Source organism: Hyla sarda, chromosome 1 (assembly GCF_029499605.1).
Source record: "Hyla sarda isolate aHylSar1 chromosome 1, aHylSar1.hap1, whole genome shotgun sequence".
NCBI classification, from domain to species: Eukaryota; Metazoa; Chordata; class Amphibia; order Anura; family Hylidae; genus Hyla; species Hyla sarda.
The window spans coordinates 276,132,238-276,158,694 of NC_079189.1; the positions used below are offsets into that span (position 1 = coordinate 276,132,238).

General features: G+C 42.9%; 1 protein-coding gene across 17 annotated transcripts in view; it reads right to left on the reverse strand.

Annotated features, from left to right (window-relative positions):
- UNC13A (unc-13 homolog A) overlaps window positions 1-26,457 on the reverse strand; it is a 701,496-nt gene that overhangs the window by 255,628 nt on the left and 419,411 nt on the right. For all 17 annotated transcript variants that reach the window (XM_056572580.1, XM_056572660.1, XM_056572589.1 and 14 more), the window contains 2 exons: window positions 13,399-13,514; window positions 13,097-13,260 (listed from right to left, as the gene is read on the reverse strand). In XM_056572580.1, coding sequence (XP_056428555.1) covers window positions 13,097-13,260; window positions 13,399-13,514 — 280 coding nt within the window. The remainder of the gene's footprint in view (window positions 1-13,096; window positions 13,261-13,398; window positions 13,515-26,457) is intronic.

Below are 26,457 nucleotides of genomic sequence, written 5' to 3' on the forward strand. Positions count from 1 at the left end.
ATTTTTTAAATCATTAACCCCTTAAGGACCAAGCCCATTTTGGCCTTAAGGACAAGGCCAATTTTATTTTTGAATTTACGTTTTTTCTTCCTCTCCTTCTAAAATACATAACTCTTTTATATTTTCAACGACAGACCCATATGAGGGCTTGTTTTTTGCGCAACCAATTGTACTTTTGTAATGACACCTCTCAGTTTACCATAAAATGGACGACAAATCCCAAAAAAATATTAATTGTGTGAGAAAATTTTTATGAAAACAGCAATTTTGCTAGTTTTAAAGGGTTTCGTTTTCACGCTGTACACTTCATGGTAAACGTGACATGTTATATTTATTCTGTGGGTGAAAATGATTAAAATGATACCCATTATTACATACTTTTCTATTATTGTTCCGCTTTTAAAAAATCTCAAACTTTCTTTTTTACAAACTCAGTATGTTCAAAATCGCCCTATTCTAACCCCTTATAACTTTTTCACTTACAAGGGGTTGTGTGAGAGCTAATTTTTTGCGCAATGACCTGTAGTTTTTTATATTACCACTGTTTGTATATGGGACTATTTGGTTGCTTTTTTTAATAATTTTTTGGTGAACATGATGTGACCAAAAAGCAACAATTTTTTTTTTTATTTAACGTTTACGCAGTTCACCGTACGGGGGAACATGCCAGCTTCAGTGCATAAAGGGGGAAACACATAATCATGTAGCAATTTCGCATATCCAGTGGCCTTGAGGTTACCATTGATGAAGAATGGCCCCACTATCTTTGTACCCCATATGCCCCACCATTCCATAATTTTTTGTGTTCCAACAGTCTTGAAGGGATCCATCCAATGTGGGTTAGTGTCAGACCAATAGCGGTGGTTTTGTTTGATAACTTCACCATTCACATAAAAGTTTGCCTCATCACCGAACAAAATCTTCTGCGTAAACTGAGGCTCCTGTTCCAATTTTTGTTTTGCCCATTCTGCAGCACCTGAAACTATGGATACTGGAAGTCTGTTTTAGCATTTCTCCTGTGGTGTTGCTATCAGTGTGTGAAGAGTGGGAGAAGAGGGTTGCAATGACAATCCAACACAATGGGCAGCACATTGAACACATACTTCTTAATAACTCATGAAAGAATAAAGTTACGTAAAAACCAAGCACATTATTGTTTTTCTTGTGAAATTACCAATAAGTTTCATGTGTGACATGACCCTCTTGCTATTGAAACAACAAAAGTTGTATTCAAAATGTCCGACTTAAAAATGGCCGCCATGGTCACCACCCATCTGGAAAAGTTTCCCCCCTCACATATACTAATGTGCTACAAACAGGAAGTTAATATCACCAACCATTCCCATTTTATTAAGGTGTATCCATATAAATGGCCCACCCTGTGTATGTATATATATATATATATATATATATACACACATACACCCCTATATTTGTCTAGCGCAACAACCAGGGCTCAGGTCCTGCAGGAATGCAGCAGGATTGCACAGGAACAGTGTTCCCTTTTTCCAGAGCAGGAATGCAGTCATTGTTACAGTAGTCCTAAAGAACTGACCCTTGAATTATTATAATTTTTTTTATGGTATATGAAGTGACCAAAATTGTAAAATTTTGGACTTTGGTATTTTTTTTACGTGTACACCATTGACCATATGGTTTAGCTACCGTTATATTTTAATAGTTCCGACATTTACGCACGCAGCTGTACTACATATTATTTTTAATTTCATTATTTTATTAAAAAAATGGGAAAGGGGGGATTCAAACTTTTATTAGGAAGGGGTTAAAGGAAATATGCAGCGAACAAAACTTATCCCTTATTCACAGGATAGGGGATAAGTGTCTGATCGCGGGGGTCTGACCATTGGGACCCCCCCCCCCCCTTGGGACCCCGCCGCGCGATCTCCTGCACGGGGCCACTGCTCTGCCGCGGTTCTCCCGTGCAGGCGGTGTGTCGGTAGAAGCATGACGTTGTGGCCGACACACCTCCTCCATGTATCTCTATGCTGCCTCCCCACCTCTCCCATAGAGCTGTATGGGGAGGGGGCATACCGTCGACCTCACTACGTGCATTAGCCGGCGCACAGTGCGGCAATGAAGGGGCCCCCCTTTCGGGAGATGGCGGGGGGTCCCAGCGGTCGGATCCCCCCCTGCGATCAGAAACTTATCCCCTATCCTGTGGATAGGGGATAAGTTTTGTTTGCTGCAGATGTCCTTTAATTAACTTTTAACTTTATTTTGATAACACTTTATTTATTTTTAGCCCCCATAGGAGGCTATAACATGCAATCTTTTGATTGCATACACTGTGTTACTGCTCCAGTCTGCTATGCAGGCTTGGAGAAGCAGATCACTGATCGGACGGCGAGGAGGCAGGTAAGGGCCCTCCCACCGTCCTGTCAGCTGATGGTCCCAATCAGCTCCGCTAATTCTGAACTTTTTCTAATTTTTTTAATTGCCATTTTTTAACCCCTGTAGCTTTATTTTTTTTTCCGCATACCAGGCTGTATGAGGGCTCATTTTTTGCGCCATAATCTGTTTTTTTGGATCGGTACCATTTTGGTATTGATCTGACTTTTTAATCGCTTTTTAACTTTTTTTTTTGGGATATTATAAAAATTGCAAATCTGTGGTTTGGTATTTTTTCACATTTACCGTACGGGATACATAATGTTATATTTTAATAGGTTGTACAATTATGCACGAAGCGATACCAAATATGTTTATTTTTATTATGTTTTTATATAGGAAAAGGGGGTGATTTGAACTTTTAACATGGAAGGGGTTAATGCAGCGGTCTTCAAACTGTGCCCCTCCAGATGTTGCAAAACTACAACTCCCAGCATGCCCGGACAGCCAACGGCTGTCCTGGCATGCTGGGAATTTTAGTTTTGTAACATCTGGAGGGGCACAGTTTGAAGACCACTGGGTTAATGTGTGTCTTTCAAACTTTTATTAAAACTTTATTTTTTTTATTTTTTTTTTACACTTTATTACACTTATAGGAGGAATCATTAGATTCCTCAGACAGATGAATAGAGTTCTATTGAACTCTATTAATCTGTGTGCTCTGTGATCCATTGATAGAGCCTAGTCCAGCCAGGATCTATCAATGACAGAGCCACGGGACAGCAGGGAACAGAGGTAAGCCCTCTGGCTACCTCCATAGTGGATCGCCCCCCGCGATCGCGCTGCGGGGGGATGATCCACCCCACTAGCCCACCAGGGAGCATTCAGATGTCCCTTTAGACGCTGCTGTCAGCTTTGACAGCGGCGATCTAAAGGGTTAATAGCCAGCCGCAGCGATCGCTGCATGCTGGCTATTAGCGGCGGCCCCCGGCTACTGAGAACAGCCGGGGGCTGCAGAGTGTGGAGCGGGCAGGAATCCCGAGCCCGCTCCATACATACTGCAGAGCGCCGCATGCATCTCCCCGTGCAGACGCGTCTTCTCCCCTCAGCTCTCCGAAGCTACAGCTGGGCGGAGTGAAGGCAGAGGACGCAGGTCTGCACGGGGAGCAAGAAGCCACGCCCCCTCATCTCCCCCCCGCACGTCTGCAGAGCAGGGGAGAGAAGACAAATACTGTACACAGCTTCTCATCTCTCCTGCTCTGCTTCGGAGGACACAGGCTGCAGAGTATGGAGCGGGCAGGAGTCGGGAGCCCGCTCCATACAGACTGCAGATCGCCGCCGCACTTGTCAGGTCCGGCCCTGCTTGGCCGAAGACGGGCTAAGGGCTGGACAAATTCAACTGCCCGGCGCCGAAAACTGCTAGTCCCGGGCGTCGGGCGATAGGAATTCCACATCCCGATAGGTGTATTATTGGTAATATTTATCTTGTTATACTGGTATTATTGGTCTCAGTATTCCTGATCTGGTCAGGTTACAATAATGTAAGGTAATATTTGCTCCTTGTTCAGTGGTATCAATTGGTAACTGTCTAGTATAGTAAGGTATACAGTATTATCATTCATAAAAAAATATGTCATACATATGTTAACGATAGTTATATAAATATATATATATATATATATATATATATATATATATATACGCACGTGTGTTTGTGCTTTTTTTTTTTTGGGGGGGGGGGGGGGGCGCATTTCATTCCTGGGCCCAGGCAGCACTATGTCTTTGGCCAGCCCTGCCTACAGGTAAGCCCTTGGTCCTTAAGTACCTAGATGCAAAGGCATTCCTGTATGCCCTTGGTCCCCAACAGGTTAAAACACAAATAAACCCCTCCCCTAATAAAATAAAGAAAATACCTTTTTCCCATTTTCAAATAAAAAAAAACAAAAAACAACTATTTGGTATTGCTGCATGTGGAAATGTTGTAACTATTAAAATATATTATGTTTATGATCCCCTACAGTAAATGGTGCAAATGTAAAATGATGCCAAAGTATGATTGTGATTAAAAAAAATCATATATGTGCAAAAGTGGTAAGTGGTACTTATTTTGTTTAAAAAGTTTAACTTTTTTTTTTTTTAAGCAATACAATAATAGAAAAGATCGTAAAGATTGGTATCGTTTGAATCAAATTGAGCCATAGAATAAAGAAAACAAGTTATTTGTACCACAAAGTGCACTTTGTAAAAACAACCCTCTCCCCTCAAAAAAAACCAAAAAGTTGCAAAATTGCGGAATTCTTTTCAATTTCCCCGCACAAATTATTTTTGGGTCGTACCATACATTTTATGGTAAAATGAAAAGTGTCATTGCATAAGTACAATTAGCTACACAAAAAACAAGCCCTCATATGGTTCTGTGGAGGGAAAATTTACTTATGGTCCTTAGAAGGCAAGAAGGAAAAAATGAAAATGCAAAAAAGGAAACTTGTTGTGTCTCCAAGGCCAAAATGGGCCGTGTCCTTAAAGGGGTACTCCATCCCTAGACATCTTATTCCCTATCCAAAGTATAGGGGATAAGATGTCTGATCACGGGGGTCCCGCCAGTGGGGGCGCCCACGATCTTGCTTTGGCACCCCAGACATTCGCTCCGTGCTGGATGATACAGGGGGCATTATTACTTTTTGGGGTAGTATAAGTGCTGGAAAAGCACAGGGCCTAAAATGTTTGTCTAACAGGTTCTATGGAGAGGAAGAAATTGTCATGGTTAAAATAGTTAATATGGATAGGCTTCATAGGAAGAAAAATCATACACCATTGTATTGCATGTTGACTAATGCCAGAAGTCTGTCCAATAAAACAGAGAAACTGGAGTGGTTGATGTCTGAGAAAATTATGATATAGTGGGTACAACAGAGACTTGGTTGGATGATAGCTGTGACTGGGCGGTCAACATACAGGGATATAGTCTATTCAGGAAGGATCGGACAAAACGGAAAGGGGGAGGAGTCTGTCTTTATGTGAAATCAAGTCTGAATGCCGCACTGCGGGAGGATATACGGGAGGGAAACAATAATGGGGAGACATTATGGGTAGAAATATATGGATATAAAAAAAAAATTCTGGTAGGGGTTTGTTATAAGCCAAAAAAACATAATGGAAGAGGCAGAAGATCAACTACTGAAGCAAGTAAACAAGGCAGCAAATCAAAATGAGGTAATAATAATGGGGGACTTTAACTATCCTGATATAAACTGGGAGACTGAGTCCTGTGAATCTCATAAAGGAAACAGGTTTCTGACTATAGCTAAAGACAATTATCTGTCCCAAATGGTGCAGGGCCCGACCAGAGAGGGCGCCCTACTAGACTTAATATTAACCAACAGATCTGATAGAATAATTGATGTGCAAGTTGAAGGACACCTAGGAAATAGTGATCATAATATAATACATTATAACTTGTTCTTCAATAAGGGAATCTCTCGAGGGGCCACAAAAATAATGAACTTTAGGAAAGCAAAGTTCGATCAACTTAGAGAAGCCCTTAACAATATAAAATGGGATAATGTCCTCAAATATATGAATACTGACACTACATGGGAGACTTTTAGCAATATCTTAAATTCTCACTGTAAGATGTATATATCCTATGGGAATAAAAAGGTCAGAAATAAAAGAAAACCAATATGGATGAATAAAAACGTTAAGGGGGCTATAAGTGACAAAAATAAAGCATTTAAACTACTAAAACAGGATGGCAATGAAGAAGCATTAAAAAGCTATAGAGAAAAAGTTAAAATATGTAAAATACAGATAAAATCCACAAAAATAGAGACAGAAAGACTCATTGTCAAAGAGAGTAAAACTAACCCCAAAATGTTCTTTAACTATATAAATAGCAAAAAGGTCAAAAATGAAAGTGTTGTCCCCTTAAAAAAAGATGAGGAAGAAATTATAAACGGGGATCAGGAAAAAGCAAATATATTAAACAAATTCTTCTCCACTGTATTCACCGAGGGAAATTAAATGCCAGGTGAAATACAGTGTGATAAGGTAAACTCCCCAGTGCAGGTCACCTGTCTAACCCAGGAAGAAGTACAGTGTCGCCTACAAAAAATCAAAATAGACAAATCACCAGGTCCAGATGGCATTCACCCCCGAGTTCTAAAGGAATTCATTATTGTAATAGACAGACCTCTATTTTTAATATTCAGGTACTCTATAGTAACAGGGACTGTTCCCCAGGTCTGGTGCATGGCAAATGTGGTGCCAATATTTAAAAAGGGGACAAAAGGTGACCCTGGAAATTGCAGACCTGTTAGTTTAACCTCTGTTGTATGTAAACTGAGGATTTTCGAAGAGATGCTATTTTGGAGTATATTGAGAAAAATAAATGTATGACTCCATATCAGCATGGCTTTATGAGGGATCGGCCCTGTCAAACTAACCTGATCAGCTTTTATGAGGAGGTGAGCTCCAGACTGGACCAGGGGCAATCGCTGGATGTCGTATATCTGGATTTTTCCAAAGCATTTGATACGGTGCCACATAAAAGATTGGTGCGTAAAATGAGAAGGGATGGGCTGGGGTCGAATGTGTGTAAGTGGGTAAGTAACTGGCTCAGAGATAGGAAACAGAGGGTGGTTATTAATGGTACTTATTCTGATTGGGTGACTGTTACTAGTGGGGTACCACAGGGGTCAGTCTTGGGTCCTGTTTAACCCCTTAAGGACCAAGGACGTACCGGTACGTCCTTGGTCCTGCTCTCCTGATATAACGCGGGGTTACACAGTAACCCTGCGTCATATCACGGCGGGCCCGGCGTCATATTGCCGATTGCGGCGCCTCGCGCTATTAACCCTTTAGCCGCGCGCTCAGAGCTGAGCCTCGCGGCTAAAAGCGAAAGTGAAAGTTGCTGGCTAGCTCAGTCGGGCTGTTCAGGATAGCCGCGGCTAATCGCGGCATCCCGACACAGCTTACAGGACAGCGGGAGGGCCCCTACCTGCCTCCTCGCTGTCCGATCGCCGAATGACTGCTCAGTGCCTGAGATCCAGGCAGTCATGCGGCAGAATCGTTGATCACTGGTTTCCTATGAGAAACCAGTGATCAATGATGAAGATCAGTGTGTGCAGTGTTATAGGTCCCTATGGGACCTATAACACTGCAAAAAAAAAAGTAAAAAAAAAAGTGAATAAAGATCATTTAACTCCTCCCCTATTAAAAGTTTGAATCACCCCCCTTTTCCAATAAAAAAAAAAACACAGTGTAAATAAAAATAAACATATATGGTATCACCGCGTGCGGAAATGTCCGAATTATAAAAAAAATATCATTAATTAAACCGCTGGGTCAAAGGCGTGCGCGCAAAAAAATTCCAAAGTCCAAAATAGTGCATTTTTGGTCACATATTATATAATTTAATTTAAATTAATAATTTAATTTAATCAATAAGTCCTATCAATGCAAAAATGGTACCGTTAAAAACTTCAGATCACGCAAAAAATGAGCCCTCATACCGCCCCATACACGGAAAAATAAAAAAGTTATAGGGGTCAGAAGATGACAATTTTAAACGTATTAATTTTCCTGCATGTAGTTATGATTTTTTCCAGAAGTCCGACAAAATCAAACCTATATAAATAGGGGATCATTTTAATCGTATGGACCTACAAAATAAAGATAAGGTGTCATTTTTACCGAAAAATGTACTACGTAGAAACGGAAGCCCCCAAAAGTTACAAAACTGCGTTTTTTTTTTCAATTTTGTCGCACAATGATTTTTTTCCCCGTTTCACCGTAGATTTTTGGGCAAAATGATTGATGTCATTTCAAAGTAGAATTGGTGGCGCAAAAAATAAGCCATCATATGGATTTTTAGGTGCAAAATTGAAAGAGTTATGATTTTTTAAAGGCAAGGAGCAAAAAACGAAAATGCAAAAACGGAAAAAACCCCGGTCCTTAAGGGGTTAATTTAATATATTTATTAATTACCTTGTAGAGGGGTTGAATAGTAAAGTAGCAATCTTTGCAGATGATACTAAACTCTGTAAAGTGGTAAACACAATAGAGGACAGTGCACTGTTACAAATGGATCTGGATAGTTTGGGGGTTTGGGCTGGGAAGTGGCAGATGAGGTTCAACACTGATAAATGTAAGGTAATGCACATGGGTAGGAAAAATCTGGGACGGGATTACATAGTTACATAGTTAGTATGGTTGAAAAAAGACATACGTCCATCAAATTCAACCAGGGAATTGAAGGGTAGGCGTGTGGCAGGATATTGGGGAAGGGATGAAATTTTATATTTCTTCATAAGCATTAATGTTATTTTGCTCCAGGAATGTATCTAACCCTGTTTTAAAGTTGTTAAATTTTCCTGCCGTGACCAGTTCCTGAGGTAGACTGTTCCATAAGTTCACAGTTCTTATGGTAAAGAAGGCGTGCCCCCTCGTCCTTTGGGGGATTTAACCTGGAACAGTTTTTCTCCATATTTTTTGAATGGGCCATTAATATACTTATATACATTTATCATATCCCCCCTTAAACGTCTCTTCTCAAAGTCTCTTCTACATTTATCATATCCCCCCTTAAACGTCTCTAAACAATTGTAACTCCTTTAATCGCTCCTCATAACTAAGATGTCCCATGCCCCATATTAGTTTAGTCGCATGTCTCTGCCCCCTTTTCAGCTCCACAGTGTCCCTTTTATGGACTGGTGCCCAAAACTGAACAGCATATTCCAGGTGAGGCCGTACCAATGCTTTATAAAGGGGGAGTATTATGTCCCTGTCCCTCGAGTCCATGCCTCTTTTTATACATGACAATATCCTGCCGGCCTTGGAAGCAGCAGCCTGACATTGCATGCTATTCTGTAGTCTGTGATCTACAAGTACATCCAGATCCTTCTCTACCAGTGACTCTGCCAGTTTAATCCCCCCTAAGACATATGATGCATGCAGGTTATTAGTACCCAGATGCATAACTTTACATTTATATATTAAATGGAAGCACATTTGGGACGACTGACGTGGAAAAGGACTTAGGGGTCTTAGTTAATAGTAAACTTAGCTGTAGTGACCAGTGACGGGCAGCTGCTGCCAAGGCAAACAAAATCTTGGGGTGCATCAATAGGGGCATAGATGCCCACGACAAGGAAATAATTCTACCGCTGTACAAATCACTAGTCAGACCACACATAGCATACTGTGTGCAGTACTGGGCACCAGTGTACAAGAAAGATAAAGTGGAGCTGGAGAGGGTTCAAAGATGGGCAACCAGAGTAATAAAGGGAATGGGAGGACTACAGTACCCAGAAAGATCATCAGAATTGGGGTTATTTAGTTTAGAAAAAAGAAGGCTTAGGGGAGACCTAATAACTATGTATAAATATATCAGGGGACAGTACAGAGATCTCTCCCATGATCTACTTATACCCAGGACTGTATCTATAACAAGGGGGCATCCTCTTTGTTTAGAGGAAAGAAGGTTTCTACACCACCACAGACGGGGGTTCTTTACTGTAAGAGCAGTGAGACTGTGGAATTCTCTCCCGGAGGAGGTGGTCATGGTGAACTCTGTAAAAGAGTTCAAAAGGGGTCTGGATGCATTTTTTGAGAATAATAACATTGATGGTTATGTATACTAGATATTTAGGGACAGCATGTTGAGCCAGAGATTTATTCTGACCACCATATTTGGAGTCGGGAAGAAATTTTTACCTCTAGTATGAGGCTTTTTTGATTCCCCTGGATCAACTCAGTAGGGACTCATTAGGCATATAGGTTGAACTAGATGGACTCTGGTCTTTTTTCAACCTTACAAACTATGTTACTATGGTGGTTTGGGCTGGATGGAGAAGAAAAAAGGAAAGTCAATGACTCCCACCAGAGAAGACCCCGCCATTAAATGATCAGATGTAACTGTATGTGATGACTTATATGATCTGCAGAGCCTGTATACAGCTGATATCTACCACTATACAGTGGGGATCAAAAGTTTGGGTACCCCAGGTAATAATTTGTATTAATGTGCATAAAGAAGCCGAAGAAAGATGGAAAAATCTCCAAAATGCATCAAATTACAGATTAGACATTCTTATAATATGTCAACAAAAGTTAGACTTTATTCCCATCATTTACACTTTCAAAATAACAGAAAACAAAAAAATGGTGTCTGCAAAAGTTTTGGCACCCTATCTTGTACTTCCCCCTTTGGCAAGTATCACAGCTTGTAAATGCTTTTTGTAGCCAGCCAAGAGTCTTTCAATTCTTGTTTGAGGTATCTTTGTCCATTCTTCCTTACAAAAGTCTTCCAGTTCTTTGAGATTTCTGGGCTGTCTGTCAATTATGTTGAGGTCAGGAGATTGTGAAGGCTATGGCAAAACCTTCAGTTTACGCCTCTTGATGTAATCCCTCGTGGATTTTGAGGTGTGTTTAGGATCATTATCCATTAGTAGAAGCCATCCTCTCTTTAACTTCAGCTTTTTCACAGATGGCATCAAGTTAGCATCCAAAATTAGCTGAAATTTTATTGAATCCATTTTTCCTTCTACTCGTGAGATGTTCCCTGTGCCACTGGCTGCAATACAACCCCAAAGCATGATTGATCCACCCCCATGCTTAACAGTTGGACAGAGGTTCTTTTCATTAAATTCTGTTCCCCTTCTTCTCCAAACGTACCTTTGCTCATTCCAGCCAAAAAGTTCAGTTTTAACCTCATCGGTCCACAGAACTTGTTTCCAAAATGCATCACGCTTGTCTATATGTTCATTTGCAAAGTTCAAACGCTGATTTTTGTGGTGAGGACGTAGAAGAGGTTTTCTTCTGATGACTCTTCCATGAAGACCATATATGTACAAGTATCTCTTTATAGTGGAATAGTGTACCACAACTCCAGTGTCTGCCAGATCTTTCTGGAGGGATTGTGGAGTCAAACGTGGGTTTTGAATTGTTTTTCTCACAATCCTGCGAGCTGTTCTGTCTGATATTTTTCTTGGTCTTCCAGATCTTTCTTTAACTTCCACTGTTCCTGATGACTGCTATTTCTTAATTACATTCTGAAAAGAGGATATTGACATCTGAAAACTTTTTGCTATCTTCTTATAGCCTTCTCCAGCTTAGTGAGCGTCAATTATTTTCAGTTTCGGATTTCTAGACAACTGTTTAGAAGAACCCATGGTGCTGATTGTTGGGGCAAGTTCAAATGAGTCTGGCCATTTAAAACCTTTGAGATTGACATCACTTGGTCTTCCCAGATGATGATTGAGAACAATCCATAACACTGGCAGGTCTCAGCTTTCCAAAGGGGCAGTGCATGCTATAAATTCTGCAGGGTACCCAAACTTTTACAGACGCCATTTTTTTGTTTTCTGTCATTTTGAAAGTGTAAATGATGGAAATAAAATCTAACTTTTGTTGGCATATTCTAAGAATGTCTACTCTGTAATTTGATGCCTTTTGGAGATTTTTCCATCTTTCCTTGGCTTCTTTATGCACATTAATACAAATTTTTACCTGGGGTGCCCAAACTTTTGATCCCCACTGTATGGTCACTGTATGTGGGAATATTTGTAGTAGTAGTAGGGGTAGAGGGCAGAAGTCCGCTCCATTACCTCCTTCTTTGGCTACTATATATAGTCCTATAGAAAAGGACTGCTCACATCACGATTTAACCTTATGCTCAGGGTATACATAGACAATATGTCAAAAAGAGATGCCAACATATACTGCAGTGTAGTGGCTGTGCCCATATTCACTTAAAAGGAAAACGGTCATCTGTTTACCCCCACTAAACCCAATACACCGGGTTATAGTGTGGGTGAACAGGAGACCAATGAGGGGTCAATGGGTTAAATACATACCTGCACTCCGGAGATCTGTCTCTCTAAAGATCGGCATCCATCTTTAGTGAATTGTGTGCTGGAGGCGGGCCCGCCTGCTCAAGATGAATATTTATTGTATTTTTTTTTGGGGGGGGGGGGGTTGTATAATTTATTTTTTTTTTGCACAACCAGGGGGGGAATATTAGAAATTTGGTTCTCACGCTATTTTTTTTTTTTTCAGGAATTGACCCCCGGTCACAACAGTGTGGTTTGGGAACCGCATGCATGTTGCCAGACGCTTTTAATAAACTTTCAGCCTTACTTTGAGTTTCAGAAACTTCTGCAACAAATATTGCCATGTGTGAAAATACCTGACAGGAGATTTTGTAGATATGACCAGGATAATAACATTTTCTAGCAAGTGCTTTCCTGAATGGAATCTAGAGATGTACCTTGCATCATCTTGATCCCTGTTGCATTAGGATGTACTACTATCTTGAAGTTAAAATAAATTATCCTGACATGTTAAGCAAACCTTATTTTAAAATTATTTGTCAAAAACTTGAACCAAAGGAACTATACAAAAAAAATATAATAACAGAATTATAACTGGTGCATTAAGATATCCAAACACAACGCATTGCTTGGGCTAGTGCGCTCAACATCATCTGTAGCTCCCATTTAGCTAGCCATCTTTAAAACAAAAACCTTATGTGTTTAGATTTAAAAAGTATAATCTAATCTTAAAAGAATGTTCCACTATTTTTATGCTACAAAGTTATTGGTGTAAATTATGTAAGTTCTTTGTTGGCATGTGCATATGCAATTTCTCACTTTAGCCCATCAACCCCCCCCCCCCCCCCCCCCCCCAATACATATGCAATTTCTCACTTAAGCCCATCAAACCCCCCAATATTACAGCTCCTCACGTCATTGCTTGGTATATTGACTCCACTCCATATCTCATGGCAAATTCATCCACTATTTCTTGAGCAGTTTCATCAAAGTAAACCTTCCAGGCATCATCACCTTTGGCATCAGGAATTTTTACAACCCCATTATTTTGTACATCTGTCAGGTAATGGAACAGGTTCTAAAAGAAAACAAAATATTAATTACTGATGACATCCCATAATTATTGTTCAATGTGATAAAACTCTACTCACATTCTCTTATGTGAGAATGCAACTACCAAAAGATCAGTTCGAAGAACAAGAGCTTATTTACAAACCTCATGTAGACAAGTGTATTGTACATGATATGGAGCCACTTTCTCCTCGCCTTTGATCTCCACACTGATGTGCAGCCTGATAGCACCAGAGACTGCAGATTTGTCTGTACGTTTATCTAAAAAACAAAACAAAAAAAAAAACATTTCCAATTATTTCATTTTTGAGACAATTGTCTATGCATGAGATATACCGCCATATGGATACTGACCAAATCTAGTATACCAATATTACCAACAATATTAGTAGAAAAAACTAAAATGGGCAGCAGTTGCTAGTTTTGTGTGTTATCAATAAAGGTCTAGGAACAAATAATATCACCATACAATGACCACTATGATTACCACTGAATAATGTCTGACTAGTGCAGAAATACTGTTACTGAATAAAATCTACATGACCGAAGTATAGACCTCTGATCGAATCATAAATCATAATCCTAACTTTTATTTAATCTTGAAGATAACAAAAATATGGACTACAATAGCAACTAAATGTGAGCAACCATAGTACAAGAAAACAAAACAAATAATTCCCCGCACAAATAGAGTTCACAGACTGTGCAGCCAGAGAACAGAGGGAATAGATGTATATATAGAGATGTTAGGTAATAGATACAATAAACATATAGACTGATATTTATAAAAACATAAGATGCGTAATATCATAAGTCTTAAAATAGTAGGAGAAAGGGACAAGGGTAAAGTGCACTCTAGATCTAGTAGCCCCCTGTCCCTGCCTTTTGAGGGACCCACCTCCTTAACAGGGTGGCCTCAACCACGGTGCCAGTCCCTGACCTAGTTAACTGAGGGAAAAAATAACAACCATTAGACAGGCAGGCATAGATATCAGTCCTCAGGTATTCTACTATGGGGTATCCAAGGATAGGGGATAAGTTATGGATCGCAGGGGGTCCGTGCACTGGGACCCTCCACGATCTCCTGCACGGGCTGGAAGGGGGCGTGCCGACCCCCGCACGGAGCGCCGACCGACACGCCCCCTTCGGGTACCCCATAGAGATACATGGAGGAGGTGTGCCGGCTGCGGCTTCCTGCAGGGGTCGGACGTCAGCTTCCGGCATAATGCCGGTGCATTGCCATAGAATGAGATTTGCCATAGAATGAGATGGTCCGCCTTCATCACATCCTATTGGCTCACTCTTGTCACGTGACATATTTAAACGTCACGCATCGATGCACACAGCAGTGTCAGTTTGGCTATCACAGGGAGAGGATCTCCTCTCCCTGTGATAGCTGAAGCTGCACAGAGCTCTCATGGCCTGTGTGGCCCGACAGAAGCTCACACATTTACGCAGCTCATATACATTTACTCTATTATTACATGTACTGTTGATCCACAGCGCTATCGGGATCCCTATGCCCGATGGCGCTGTCATCAGTGTGCGTCCCCGCGAGCGCCCCATGTCCGCAGCTCTACTCCCCGCAGCTCTACTCCCCTCAGGGAGCAGGGAACAGAAAGTAGAGCATCGGGCGCAGGTTAAGTTATTCGCGTAGTGCTGCGCATGCGCAGTACTACTCCCTGAGCGTTAACAGGACGGGGAGTAGAGCTGCGGGACGCACACTGATGACAGCACCATCGGGATCCCGATAGAGCTGTGGATCAACAGTAAATGTATATGAGCCAGCCGTATGAGCTGCGTAAATGTGTGAGCTTCTGTCGGGCCACACAGGCCATGAGAGCTCCGTGCAGCTTCAGCTATCACAGGGAGAGGAGATCTTCTCCCTGTGATAGCCAAACTGACACTGCTGTGTGCATCGATGCGTGACGTTTAAATATGTCACGTGACAAGAGTGAGCCAATAGGATGTGATGGAGGAGGACCATCTCATTCTATGGCAAATCTCATTCTACGGTAATGCACCGGGGCCCGTGCAGGAGATCGCGGGGAGTCCCAGTGCTCGGACCCCCCGCAATCTATAACTTATAAGTTATTTTTCCCTAGAATACTCTTTTAAGTGCTATGTGCTCTTAAGTTAGGCAACTATAATCTGCTGTGCAGTGGAGTATGTTACTATGTAACAGATATTTGAGCAAACAAACAGAAAGAAACAATAGCTGCTATGCAGTCATAATATAATATACAGGTAATGTTACTATGTAACCAATAATTAGAGCGCTGTGTGCTCCCTGGAAAAAAAGCAATAATAAGCCAAAGTCAATGGGACTGCTATGCAGTCAGGGGCAACTTGTTATAGTTTCAATAGAAATGCCTACATATGCTCTCCTGCAGAGGGAAAAAAAAACACTATATCATCCTGTGATGTAAGACAGGCAGAGCGCGGCTGTCACTGGGCCCCCCAGTGAAAAGAAATGCTGAGGGGAAAATCGGCAATGCTGGTCTCTGGCCATTTACTCAAATCCTATGGAGGAACACAAGAACAGTGGGGACTATGGGGGAGATGTATCAATGTTGTTGTTGGTAGATGTTTTTTGTATATCATTTTGGTTGGTCTAAATTTGGAGCAATTTCTCCAAATGTATCAAACTTGTGCAAGCCCCATGATAAATTTTGTGTAATGGTCTAAATCTCCACAAAGTTCTATTTGTAGACCTATTCTACACCTCACAGGAAAAGTGGTGTATCCTGGACGCTGGGATTTTGTTCTATTGTTTTTCAGGATTCCACTGAGGTTTTTTTTTGTTCACCAGCAAAAACGCCTGAAAAACGGTCCCAGCTTTTCCTGCATTTTGGTCATTTTTCTTGGAGGAGATTTATCAAAAACTGTACAGAGGAAGCGTAGTGCAGTTGCCCATGGCAACCAATCAGATTGCTTCTTTAAAAAAATGAAAGGAGCATACTGATAGGTTGCTATGGGCAACTGCACCGCTCTTCCTCTACATAGGTTTTGATTAATCTCTACCCTTGTGTTTTTTCTTGCATTGTTGCTGGTGCGCGGAAACAAACATTTTTGTTCCCTGTGTGCATTTTTTTCACTGCAGGTACTACTCCATGGGTCGGATGCAGAGCGCCCGCCCCACGGAGTGTAAGGAGTGATGTATAGCATATACATATACAGGGTGCAGAGCATCACTACTTACCTCCGCCCGCTGTATAGTATACAGGGGGCATAGTGTATCCATGTATACTATACAGGAGCCCAGCAAGGATAGAGTTAACCCACACTGCAGTTCTGAGTGAAATCTTTGTGCGCTTTCCTGTATATACAGCCATCTATAGAGAAAAGAACAATTGGAGGCTCTTTGTTACACACTGCAGTATGGGCGCACTCCCCAGGTGAGATCGCAAATTATGTCCTAACCTTTTTTTTTTCTCATTTCAGATACGTGAATGGGGAGGACTACGTCAGATTCAGTGTATTGCGATGATGACCAGCTTTTTTTTAATGTCAATAAAAGGTTTAATGAGGGCTGTGTGGGGAGTGTTTTTATTTTTAAATACATTTTTTTTCAATGTTTCGTGTTTTTTTTTTTATTGAATTTTTCAGGCTTAGTAGTGGAAGCTGTCTTGTAGACGGAATCTATTACTAAGCCGGGCTTAGCGTTAGCCACAAAAACAGCTAGCGCTAACCCCCAATTATTACCCCGTTACCCACCGCCACAGGGTTGCCGGGAAGAGCCAGTACCAACAGGCCTGAAGTGTCAAAAATAGCGCTCCTGGCTGGAGTTATTTAGGTTGGGGAGAGCCAGTAACAATGGTCCTCGCCCACCCTGGTAACGTCAGACTGTTGCTGATTGGTTGGTATCTGACTGACACTGAAAATATGGGGAACCACAAACTTTTTTTTATTACAAAAAAAACAACAACACATAGGGTTCCCCATATTTTCAGTGTCAGTCAGACACCAACCAATCAGCAACAGCCTGACATTACCAGGATAGGCGAGGACCATTGTTACTGGCCCTCCCCAGCCTAAATAACCCCAGCCTGTTACCGCCTAGGCCAAGGAGTGCTATTTTTGATGCACCGGGCCTGTTGGTACCGGCTCTTCCCGGCACCCCTGTGGCGGTGAGTACCGGGGTAATAATTGTGGGTTAGCGCTAGTTGTTTTTGGGGCTAACACTAAGCCCAGCTTAGTAATAGATTCCGTCTACAAGACGGCTTCCATTACTAAGCCTGAAATTTCAATTATAAAAAACACAACACATGAAATAAAAAATGTATTTAAAAAAACACTCCCCCACAGCCCTCGTCAACCCTTTTATTGACATAAAAAAATGCTAGTCATCATCACACTCCACCGAATCTCAGCTAGTCCTCTGCATTCACTTATCTGAAATGACAAGAAAATAAAAACACGAAAAATGGGTCAGTACATTTTTGGCGCTCTCCCCTGGGGAGAGCGCACATCATGCAGTGTGTTCCGAAAGAGGGAGCCTCCAATTGTTGCTAAACTACAACTCCCATCATGGGGGCTGTAGGTAAACAACAGCTGGAGTCTCCCTGTTTGGGAACACACTGCCAAAAAGGCTCTGTTCCCATTATGCAAAACGCATAATGAGAACAGAGCCATACTTACCACCCTGGATTCAGGCCTGGACTGTGAAGCTCCGCCCCCTAATGATGTCATCACTAGGGGGCAGGGGTGGAGAAGTTGCAAGAGGTCTCAAGAGTGAGACTCCTGAGATCGGTCAGTCTGCCCTTGGACTACTTCTCCCATCATGGGAAATTTTGTGTCCCATGATGGGAGTAGTTGTAGTACCGCAGTGCTGAGGGATGGCTCTTACACATCCCCCAGCTGTGAAACTGTATTGTGACTGTTAGGACTACTACTCCCATCATGGACAGACTCTGTCAATGATGGGAGTTGTAGTCCTTGGGCTGAAGGACAGATAGCAGCAGGTCATTCTTCAGAGACCCACTGTGATCTGCATTTATTAACTTAAAAAGCCGGCGGCAACACTGCACTCCCCGCCGCCTCCTGTATACAGATGTCACGATTCATAATCCCCGCCGCCGGGAGACCGGAGCTCTGATTGGTGGAAAGCTATTCACCACTATACACCAATCAGAGCTCCTGTCTTCTGGCGGGGATTATGAATTGTGACAGGTCTATACAGGGGAGCGAGTGGAGCCGCTTCTACAGTATATAATTGTTATGTGTATTTCCCCACCACAGACAAATAGTGACCCCCTGTAAAGTGAGCGCTGGGACCGCTGTGTGATTGACAGGTCCCCAGCGCAAGTGTCTGGCCCCACTGACCTTTATATGTTATAAATCTTTATGATACACACTGCCCGTCCTCCTCTTCTTTCTTCTGATACCGGAGACGCGCGGCTTCTGCTTTCACTATAGTCAGAGCGCCCCCTGCCGTTGTCTGGCCCCAGCCCTGTGCAGTGTGGAGGCAGGGAGGGGGCGCTCTGTCTATAGACTATGAAACAGAAGCCGCTCGTCACCGGCATCAGAAGAATGAAGACGGGCAGTGTGTATCATGAAGATTTATAACATATAAAAGTCAGTGGGGCCGGACACTTGCGCTGGGGACCTGTCAATCACACAGCGGTCCCAGCGCTCACTATAGGAGGGGTCAGTATTAGTCTGGGGGGGGTACAGTACACATAACAATTATATACTATGGAAGCGGCTCCACTCGCTCCCCTGTCACAATTTATAATCCCCGCCAGAAGACAGGAGCTCTGATTGGTGTATAGTGGTGAATAGCTTTCCACCAATCAGAGCTCATGTCTCCCGGCGGCAGGGATTATGAATTGTGACATCTGCATACGGGAGCCGGCGGCAGCGCAGTGGAGCCGCATGTACCGCCGACTTTTTAAGTTAATAAATGCAGATCGCAGCGGGTCTCTGGAGAATTACCTACTGCGATCTGTCCTTCAGCCCCAGGATTACAACTCCCATCATGGACAGAGTCTGTCCATGATTGGAGTAGTAGTCCTAACAGTCACAATAGAGTCCCGCAGACGGGGGATGTGCGTCTCTCAGTGCTGTGGTACTACAACTACTCCCATTATGGGACAGATTCTGTCCCATGATGGGAGTAATTGTAGTACTGCAGTGCTGAGAGACGGCTCCTGCATCCCCCACCTGCATCTTCCACCGTCTGCCATTTTCTACGAGTCCTTGTGCAAAAAAAAAGTGCAATTGCACAAAAAAAAAACATCTACTTTTTTTTGCGCAATTGATAAATACCAGTCCACTGGATTAGGTGGTGTACGGTACGCCAAACTGGTGACAACTTTAGAAAACTGTCCACCCAAAAAAATGCAGCTCTATGCAAAAAAAGCGCAATTGCGCAAAATTTGTAGACGTGAAAAATGGTCTAAATGCAATGATACATCTCCCCCTATGTCCCGCTCACCCGGTCTGATGGTTTGTTAGGGAGCTTCTAGCTGCGGGGCACCACTGTGAACAGCTCTCCAGCAACGAGCTCTCAGTCAGATGATGGTGTCTTAATGATGCCGCCGTCCTCCTTGTGTTGGAGCACATGCTCTGGGATGAGAGTGCTGATGCTGTGTGTAGGTGACAAATGAGCCACGGGTCCCTCCATACTTAGTAACGCTGTGGATGGTGGAGATTGCAGTCTGATATGAGGCTATATGCATTTCAGGAGCTCCACTCCTTTCTTCAGCAGCTTCAGCTACTTCAGTTACTTCACCTACGGAAGAAAGGAGTGGAGCTCCGGAAACGCGTATAGCCTCATATCATCCCAGAGCGTGCACTCCAACACGAGGAGGACGGTGGCATTGTTAAGCAGTGAGTCAGATGGTGCTGTCTTAAGAGACGTTCACAGTGGCACCCGCAGATAGAACCTCTCGAACAAACCATCAGACCGGATGAGCGGGACACAATCCCCACTGTTTTTGTGTTCCTCCATAGGATTTGAGTCAATGGCCAGAGACCAGCATCGCCAAATTTCCCCTCAGCATTTCTTTTCACAGGAGGGCCCAGTGACAGCCGTCATGACTGTCTTACATTACAGGACAATATAGTGCTTTTTCCCCTCTGCAGGAGAGCATATGTGGGCATTTCTATTGGAACTATAACAAGTTGCCACTGACTGCATAGAAGTCCCATTGACTATTGCTTATTATTGCTTTTTTTTCCAGGTCCCACACCGTGCTCTAATCATTGGTTACATAGTAACATTACCTGTATATTATATTAAGATGTCATAGCAGCTATTGTTTCTTTCTGTTTGCTTGCTCAAATATCTGTTACATAGTAACATACTCCACTGCCCAGCAGGATCTAGTTGCCTACCTTAAAGGATAACTCCGGGATGTAAAAACGTATCCCCTATCCTAAGGATATGGGATAATTGTTAGATCTGGGGGGGGGGGTCAGACCGCTGTGGCACCCCGCGATCTCCCAAACGGCGCCCCGGCTCCCTGCATGTTCTGAGCATTTCGACCACAGCACGAAGCTGCGGCCGACACGCCCCCTCCATGCAGTTCTATGGCTGAGCCGGAGATTGCCGAAAGCAGCGCTCCGGCTCTCCCATAGAGCTGCATGGAGGGGGCGTGTCGTCTGCAGCCTGGTGCGGTGGTCGACACGCCCCATTCATGGTGAGAACAGGGGCGCCATTCGGGAGAGAGCGGGGGGCCACAGTGGTCGGACCCCTCACGATCTAACGCTTATCCCCTATCCTTAGGATAGGGGATACATTTTTACATACCACGGTTATCCTTTAAGAGCACATAGTGCTTTATATCTGTGACAAGCAACACATATTACACAGCGGCACTATTGCAACATTAAGAATTACAGGAGAAGTCACCAACCCACTCCCAAAAGAGGATTTTCTGCATGTCTGTTTTATAAAAAAAAAAATATTATAATTTTTATGTTATTTAATATTGTTATAGGTGTCCAGGTGGGTGGTCGCTAGGGCCCGGCACACTCCCTTCACTTGGTTCCACATTGTATAGGTTAAATAAATTATGCCAATTTTTACCACAATACGGTCTGATCATACTACTTATTTGTGATACCTCTGTCTTTTTTCACTCTCTTGTTCATGTTCAATTTCCTTTCCCCTATACCCTTTTTTATCTTTCCCTCTCCCCCTTCCTACTTTTCTCCACTCACCCAGCTTTCCATTTATCCCATAGTAGAACACCTGAGGACTGCACTCCCTTCTTTTTTAACCAGTTTTACACTTTAAGACAGGCACTTGGGGTATAAAAGCCTTGCAGTTAACCTCTGTTCACTCTACCCACTCTATAGTGAGTCGTCGAGCTATACCATATATTTTTTGTAAATAAGGCATAGATATCACATAGAGAAATGTTCCAAAGTCTGTGAACCCAAACACACTGTGAATAAAACAATGGTGCCTGGCCAAGAGGATGTGAGCAGCCAGAGTGCTATTAAAACTAGTTGGTTCCAGATCACTGTTCCAATGCGTTTTCCCTGTCTGTTATAAATGAATTCATCAGAACCAAAACATCGGCAGATACACATACAAGGGGAAGGTGACAATGGTCTCACCACAACCTGGTGCATAAATTATGTTATCACTATAATAATTAGTAATTAATACGCCTAGCAGCTATGCTGGCCTAAAAAAAGATATTAACAAATATATATATATATATATATATGGCGATAATTAACAAGAGCTGGTGTCCACAGCCTACTGCATGTATTATGTTAATACACAGATACTACACCCAGTAGCACCAAGCAAGTCCCAGCAAGGACCAAAACAAGGAACATTGGTCCCCCCTGGAGAGGACGTTCCTCAGAGAAGTGTTGTTCTTAGCTCGCAAGGCCATAGCCTTGCGGTGGATGGACCCGAGACCCCCGACTGAATCCGGCTGGAAAGCCCTAGTTAACGTTTCAGTGAATTATGAGTATATTGTCTACAAGAACCGTAAAAATCCCTCTAAGTTCTACAAACTTTGCTCGGTTTGGTGCGCTTCTCCTCAGGCAAACTTCACGGCCTCCCGTTTCCTGGCTATTAAGAGATCAATTGACCACATAATCACGTTTTATTCTACGGTATGCTTACCTCATGAGGGCGCTGTCTGCTTGTGCTGATGGTCCCCCCTCCCCCCCCCCCCCCCCGGCTCCACTCCTCCTCCCTTTCTCTCTCCCTTCCTCTCTCTTTTCCCTCTTCTTTTTTTTGCTTCCTATTTCCTTTCTACTGGTCTTTCTGCAGCTCGGTTACTCGTCTTCTGTGTGTCCTTTTGTCCTTCCATGTTTGTGTGTCTTGTCTCATGTTCGTCATGGTTCCCACTGAAAGTGGTTGGTTTCTTTAATTGTGGTTGATTGTTATTGACTTTTTTATTGCTATGCATATTGCTGTGTGATGATAACTCGCCCGGGCCTATGTAGTACATGTGTAATTATCCATATTCTTATTATTGATACTGTTTATTGTACTGGCCTTTGTTTTAATTATGAATTTACAATAAAGACAGTTTAAAAAAAAATAAGCAAAACATGTGAGCCACAATAATGCTCACCTATAGTTATTTGCTCCAGTTCCAGGTGACAAAAGCCTACAGCTGTTTCTGTTCTAGGCCTTTATTTGCTACAGGTGGTTCAGCCTGTGTAGGACATTAAGCGCAATGGCCACAAAATAATCACTACGCTTGTGTACCCAGTAATATACAGTGAACTCCTTAAGCATTCTTCTACCTTCCCAATTTGGTACCAACCCCGAAAGTGTCTTCAAAGTTTGCCTAAAAATGCTCTAGTCAGGATTGCCTAGTGATCAGGACTGCATAGCCTAGACCAGCAGTACTCAACTGGCGGACCGCTGTCCATATCCGGACCGCGGCCGCCAGTCATCACTTCTGTCCTGGCATTCATATGTATCGGTGTCTTTTAAACACTAATACAAATGAATAGCTGAGCACTGCTGGAGCAAAAGAACACTGTGCTCCCTGCCCGGCCAACGCTTCTCCTATGATACACGCATCGCAATTAGTGCTGCCTGAATCATCTGCTCTGGCCAGGCCTGATTAGCAGAGGCCAGAGCACTGGAGCAGCGAGGGACCTGTGACAGAGAAGCAGCAGGACCGGCCTGTCCGTGGGGCCAGCCATCTGCGTCAGTAAGGGATCGGGGGGGGGGCATAAAAGTAAAAATTATGCAGGGGTCTTGGGGGCAGGGGTGGTGATGTTAGGGTTAAAAGAGAAAGGGGTCTGGGGGTGGATATTCCTGATTTTGGACGTTATCGGTAATTACCTTGCTGATAATCCGATAATGCGCACCGCCATGGCCAGAGACCATCGCCGCCGCTCCATTGCCTCCCCCATCCCCGGTTTTATAATTACCTGTTCCCGGGGTCCATGCTACTTCTGGCTCCTGCTGCGCCCTGCGTTATACTGTACGCTGCAGTGCGCAATGACAAGTGACGTCCTCTACGCGACGTCACCGTCAGTGCACACAGTGACAGCTCAGGACGCCGCTGGAGCCAGAAGTAGCATGGACCCCGGGAACAGGCAATTATAAAACCGGGGATGGGGGAGGCAATGGGGCAGCGGCAGCGGTGGTTGGATTAAGGACCGGCAGGGGGAGAGAAGCGGGCGGCGGCGGGTGTGCTGAAATAGCCGATAACTTATACCGGAATATCGGTATAAGTTATCGGCTATCGGCCTTAAAGTCCACGGAGTATCGGTATCGGCCCTAAAAAAATCGATATCGGTCGATCCCTACTAAGAATGATGCAGGGGTCCTGGGGGGGGGGGGTTAGGGTTAGAAAGGGATAAAGGGGTCTGGGGGCCTATAAGTGAAAGTAAGAATGATGCAGGGGTCTTGGGGAGTGTTAGGACAGGAGGGGATAAAGAGGTCTGGAGGCAAAAAAGTAAAGAAGAATGATGCAGGGGTCTTGGGGGTGGGGGTATTAGGGCAGAAGGGGATAGAGGGGTCGGGGAGGCAGAAAAGTGTAAAGAAGAATGATGCAGGGGTCAGGGGGGCAGAGAAGTTTGGAGGAATCTGAAGGAGGAGGGAAAAGATGGGTCTGGAGGAGGACCTAGGGGTCTGGGGGGGATTTAAGGCCCATCCACATTGAGGACATTCAATGCAGCAGAGTTCTATTGTTTTCAATGGTTTTCTCTTACTCTGTGCATACTGTGAAATCACCACAGTTGAATTCCCCCATCAGAATGGACGTAAACCCCAAGAACGGACTGCATTGTCATCTATAAAGATGACGCACATCCATGCAGTCCTACTGCCAATGGCTTTGACAGTGCCTCCAGGAAGCGGACATTCATCCGACTAAATGTCCACACTGTGGAGAAGCCCTTAGGGGTCTGCAGGAGTAGGGGAAAGATGGGTCTGGAGGAGTACTAGGATGGGATTCTGAGAAACAGAGGAAACAGTGTCTGGCAGTATTTTTTCAGTGGTCATGATGTCTGGAAGGGTTACATTGATTATTTTCTTTATACAGAGGATGAGGATCTACTAACAAAGTAACTAATGATGTCCGGGCCTCAGAGAAGATAGCTGAAAGAAGACAAGGATCAGAGGAAGAAGAAAAGTAAAGACAACAGAGAAGACGTCTCCTGTGAGTCAATACACAATTCTGTATTCACCTGACTGTCCCATCAGAGCTGTAGTCACTTGTAATTTCTGCAGTGATGATGGGTGACATGTACCCCAATCTGTGGCTGTCCAACTGTTACATATTATGTTCAGGGGCACAGTGTGTGACAGTATTATACCAGGGGCACAGTGTGTGGCGGTATTATACCAGGGGCACAGAGTGTGGCAGATGGAGAATGATTATGACTTATTAACTTCTAATTATGTTCTACAACAGGCAGCGCCTATTTCTGGCATGGCACTGCGGCACATGGCACTGTGGACAAAAATAAATATAAACATATGCGGTATCGCCATGTGCATAAATGTCTAAACTATAAAAAATATAGGGGTTATAGGGGGTCAGAAGAGATCAATTTTAAACATACAAAATTTCCTACAAAAGTAGGAAAATAAAACAAAACCTACATAAGTTTGGTATAGTTCTAATCATATTGACGTAGAGAATAGATATAACATCTCATTTGTACCGAAAAATGCACAGAAACAGTAGCCCCCAAAAGTTGCTAAATTGCTTTTTATTAAATTCTTCCCACAAATATTATTTTATTCATTTTGCTGTAAATTTGGTGGTAAAATGAGTGATGTCATTACAAAGTAGAGTTGGTGGCGCAAAAAACAAAGGATAGGGGATAAGATGTCTGATTATGGGGGTCCCGCTGCTGGGTCCCGACGAGGATCGCTCTGTGGCTGATGACGGGCGATGCAGAGAACGGAGTATCGTGATGTCCCTAGTGACATCATGGCCCTTAACCCCTTAAGGACCAAGCCCATTTTGACCTTAAGGACCGGAGCATTTTTTGCAAATCTGACCACTGTCACTTTAAGCATTAATAACTCTGGGATGCTTTTACCTTTTAATTTGATTCAGAGAATATTTTTTCATGACATATTTCTACTTTATGATAGTGGTAAATAAAAAAATTCATGAAAAATTACAAAATTTTGCATTTTTCGAACTTTGAAGCTCTCTGCTTGTAAGGAAGATGATATTCCAAATAAATTATATATTGATTCCCATATACAATATGTCAACTTTATGTTTGTATCATAAAGTTGACATGTTTTTTCTTTTTGAAGACATTAGAGAGCTTCAAAGTTCAGCAGCAATTTTTTTTTAAATTTACGAAAATTTCAAAATCAGAATTTTTCAGGGACCAGTTCAGTTTAAAGTAGATTTTAGGGGCCTTCATATTAGAAATACCCCATAAATGACAATTCAGAAAGTTTGTTAACCCTTTAGGTGTTTCACAGGAATAGCAGTAAAGTGAAGACTCATTTTTTTTTCTCCTTTTTTACAAGGGGTAAAAGGAGAAAAAGCACCCCCAAAATTTGTAACCCAATTTCTCTCGAGTAAGGAAATACCTCATATCTGGATGTTAAGTGCTCTTTGGGTGCAGTAGAGGGCTCAGAAGGGAAGGGGAGACAATGGGATTTTGGAGAGCGAATTTTGCCGAAATGTTTTTTGAGGGGCATGTCGCATTTAGGAAGCCTCCATAGTGGCAGAACAAAAAAAAAAAAAATACAACATGGCACACTATTTCGGAAACTACACCCCTCAAGTCA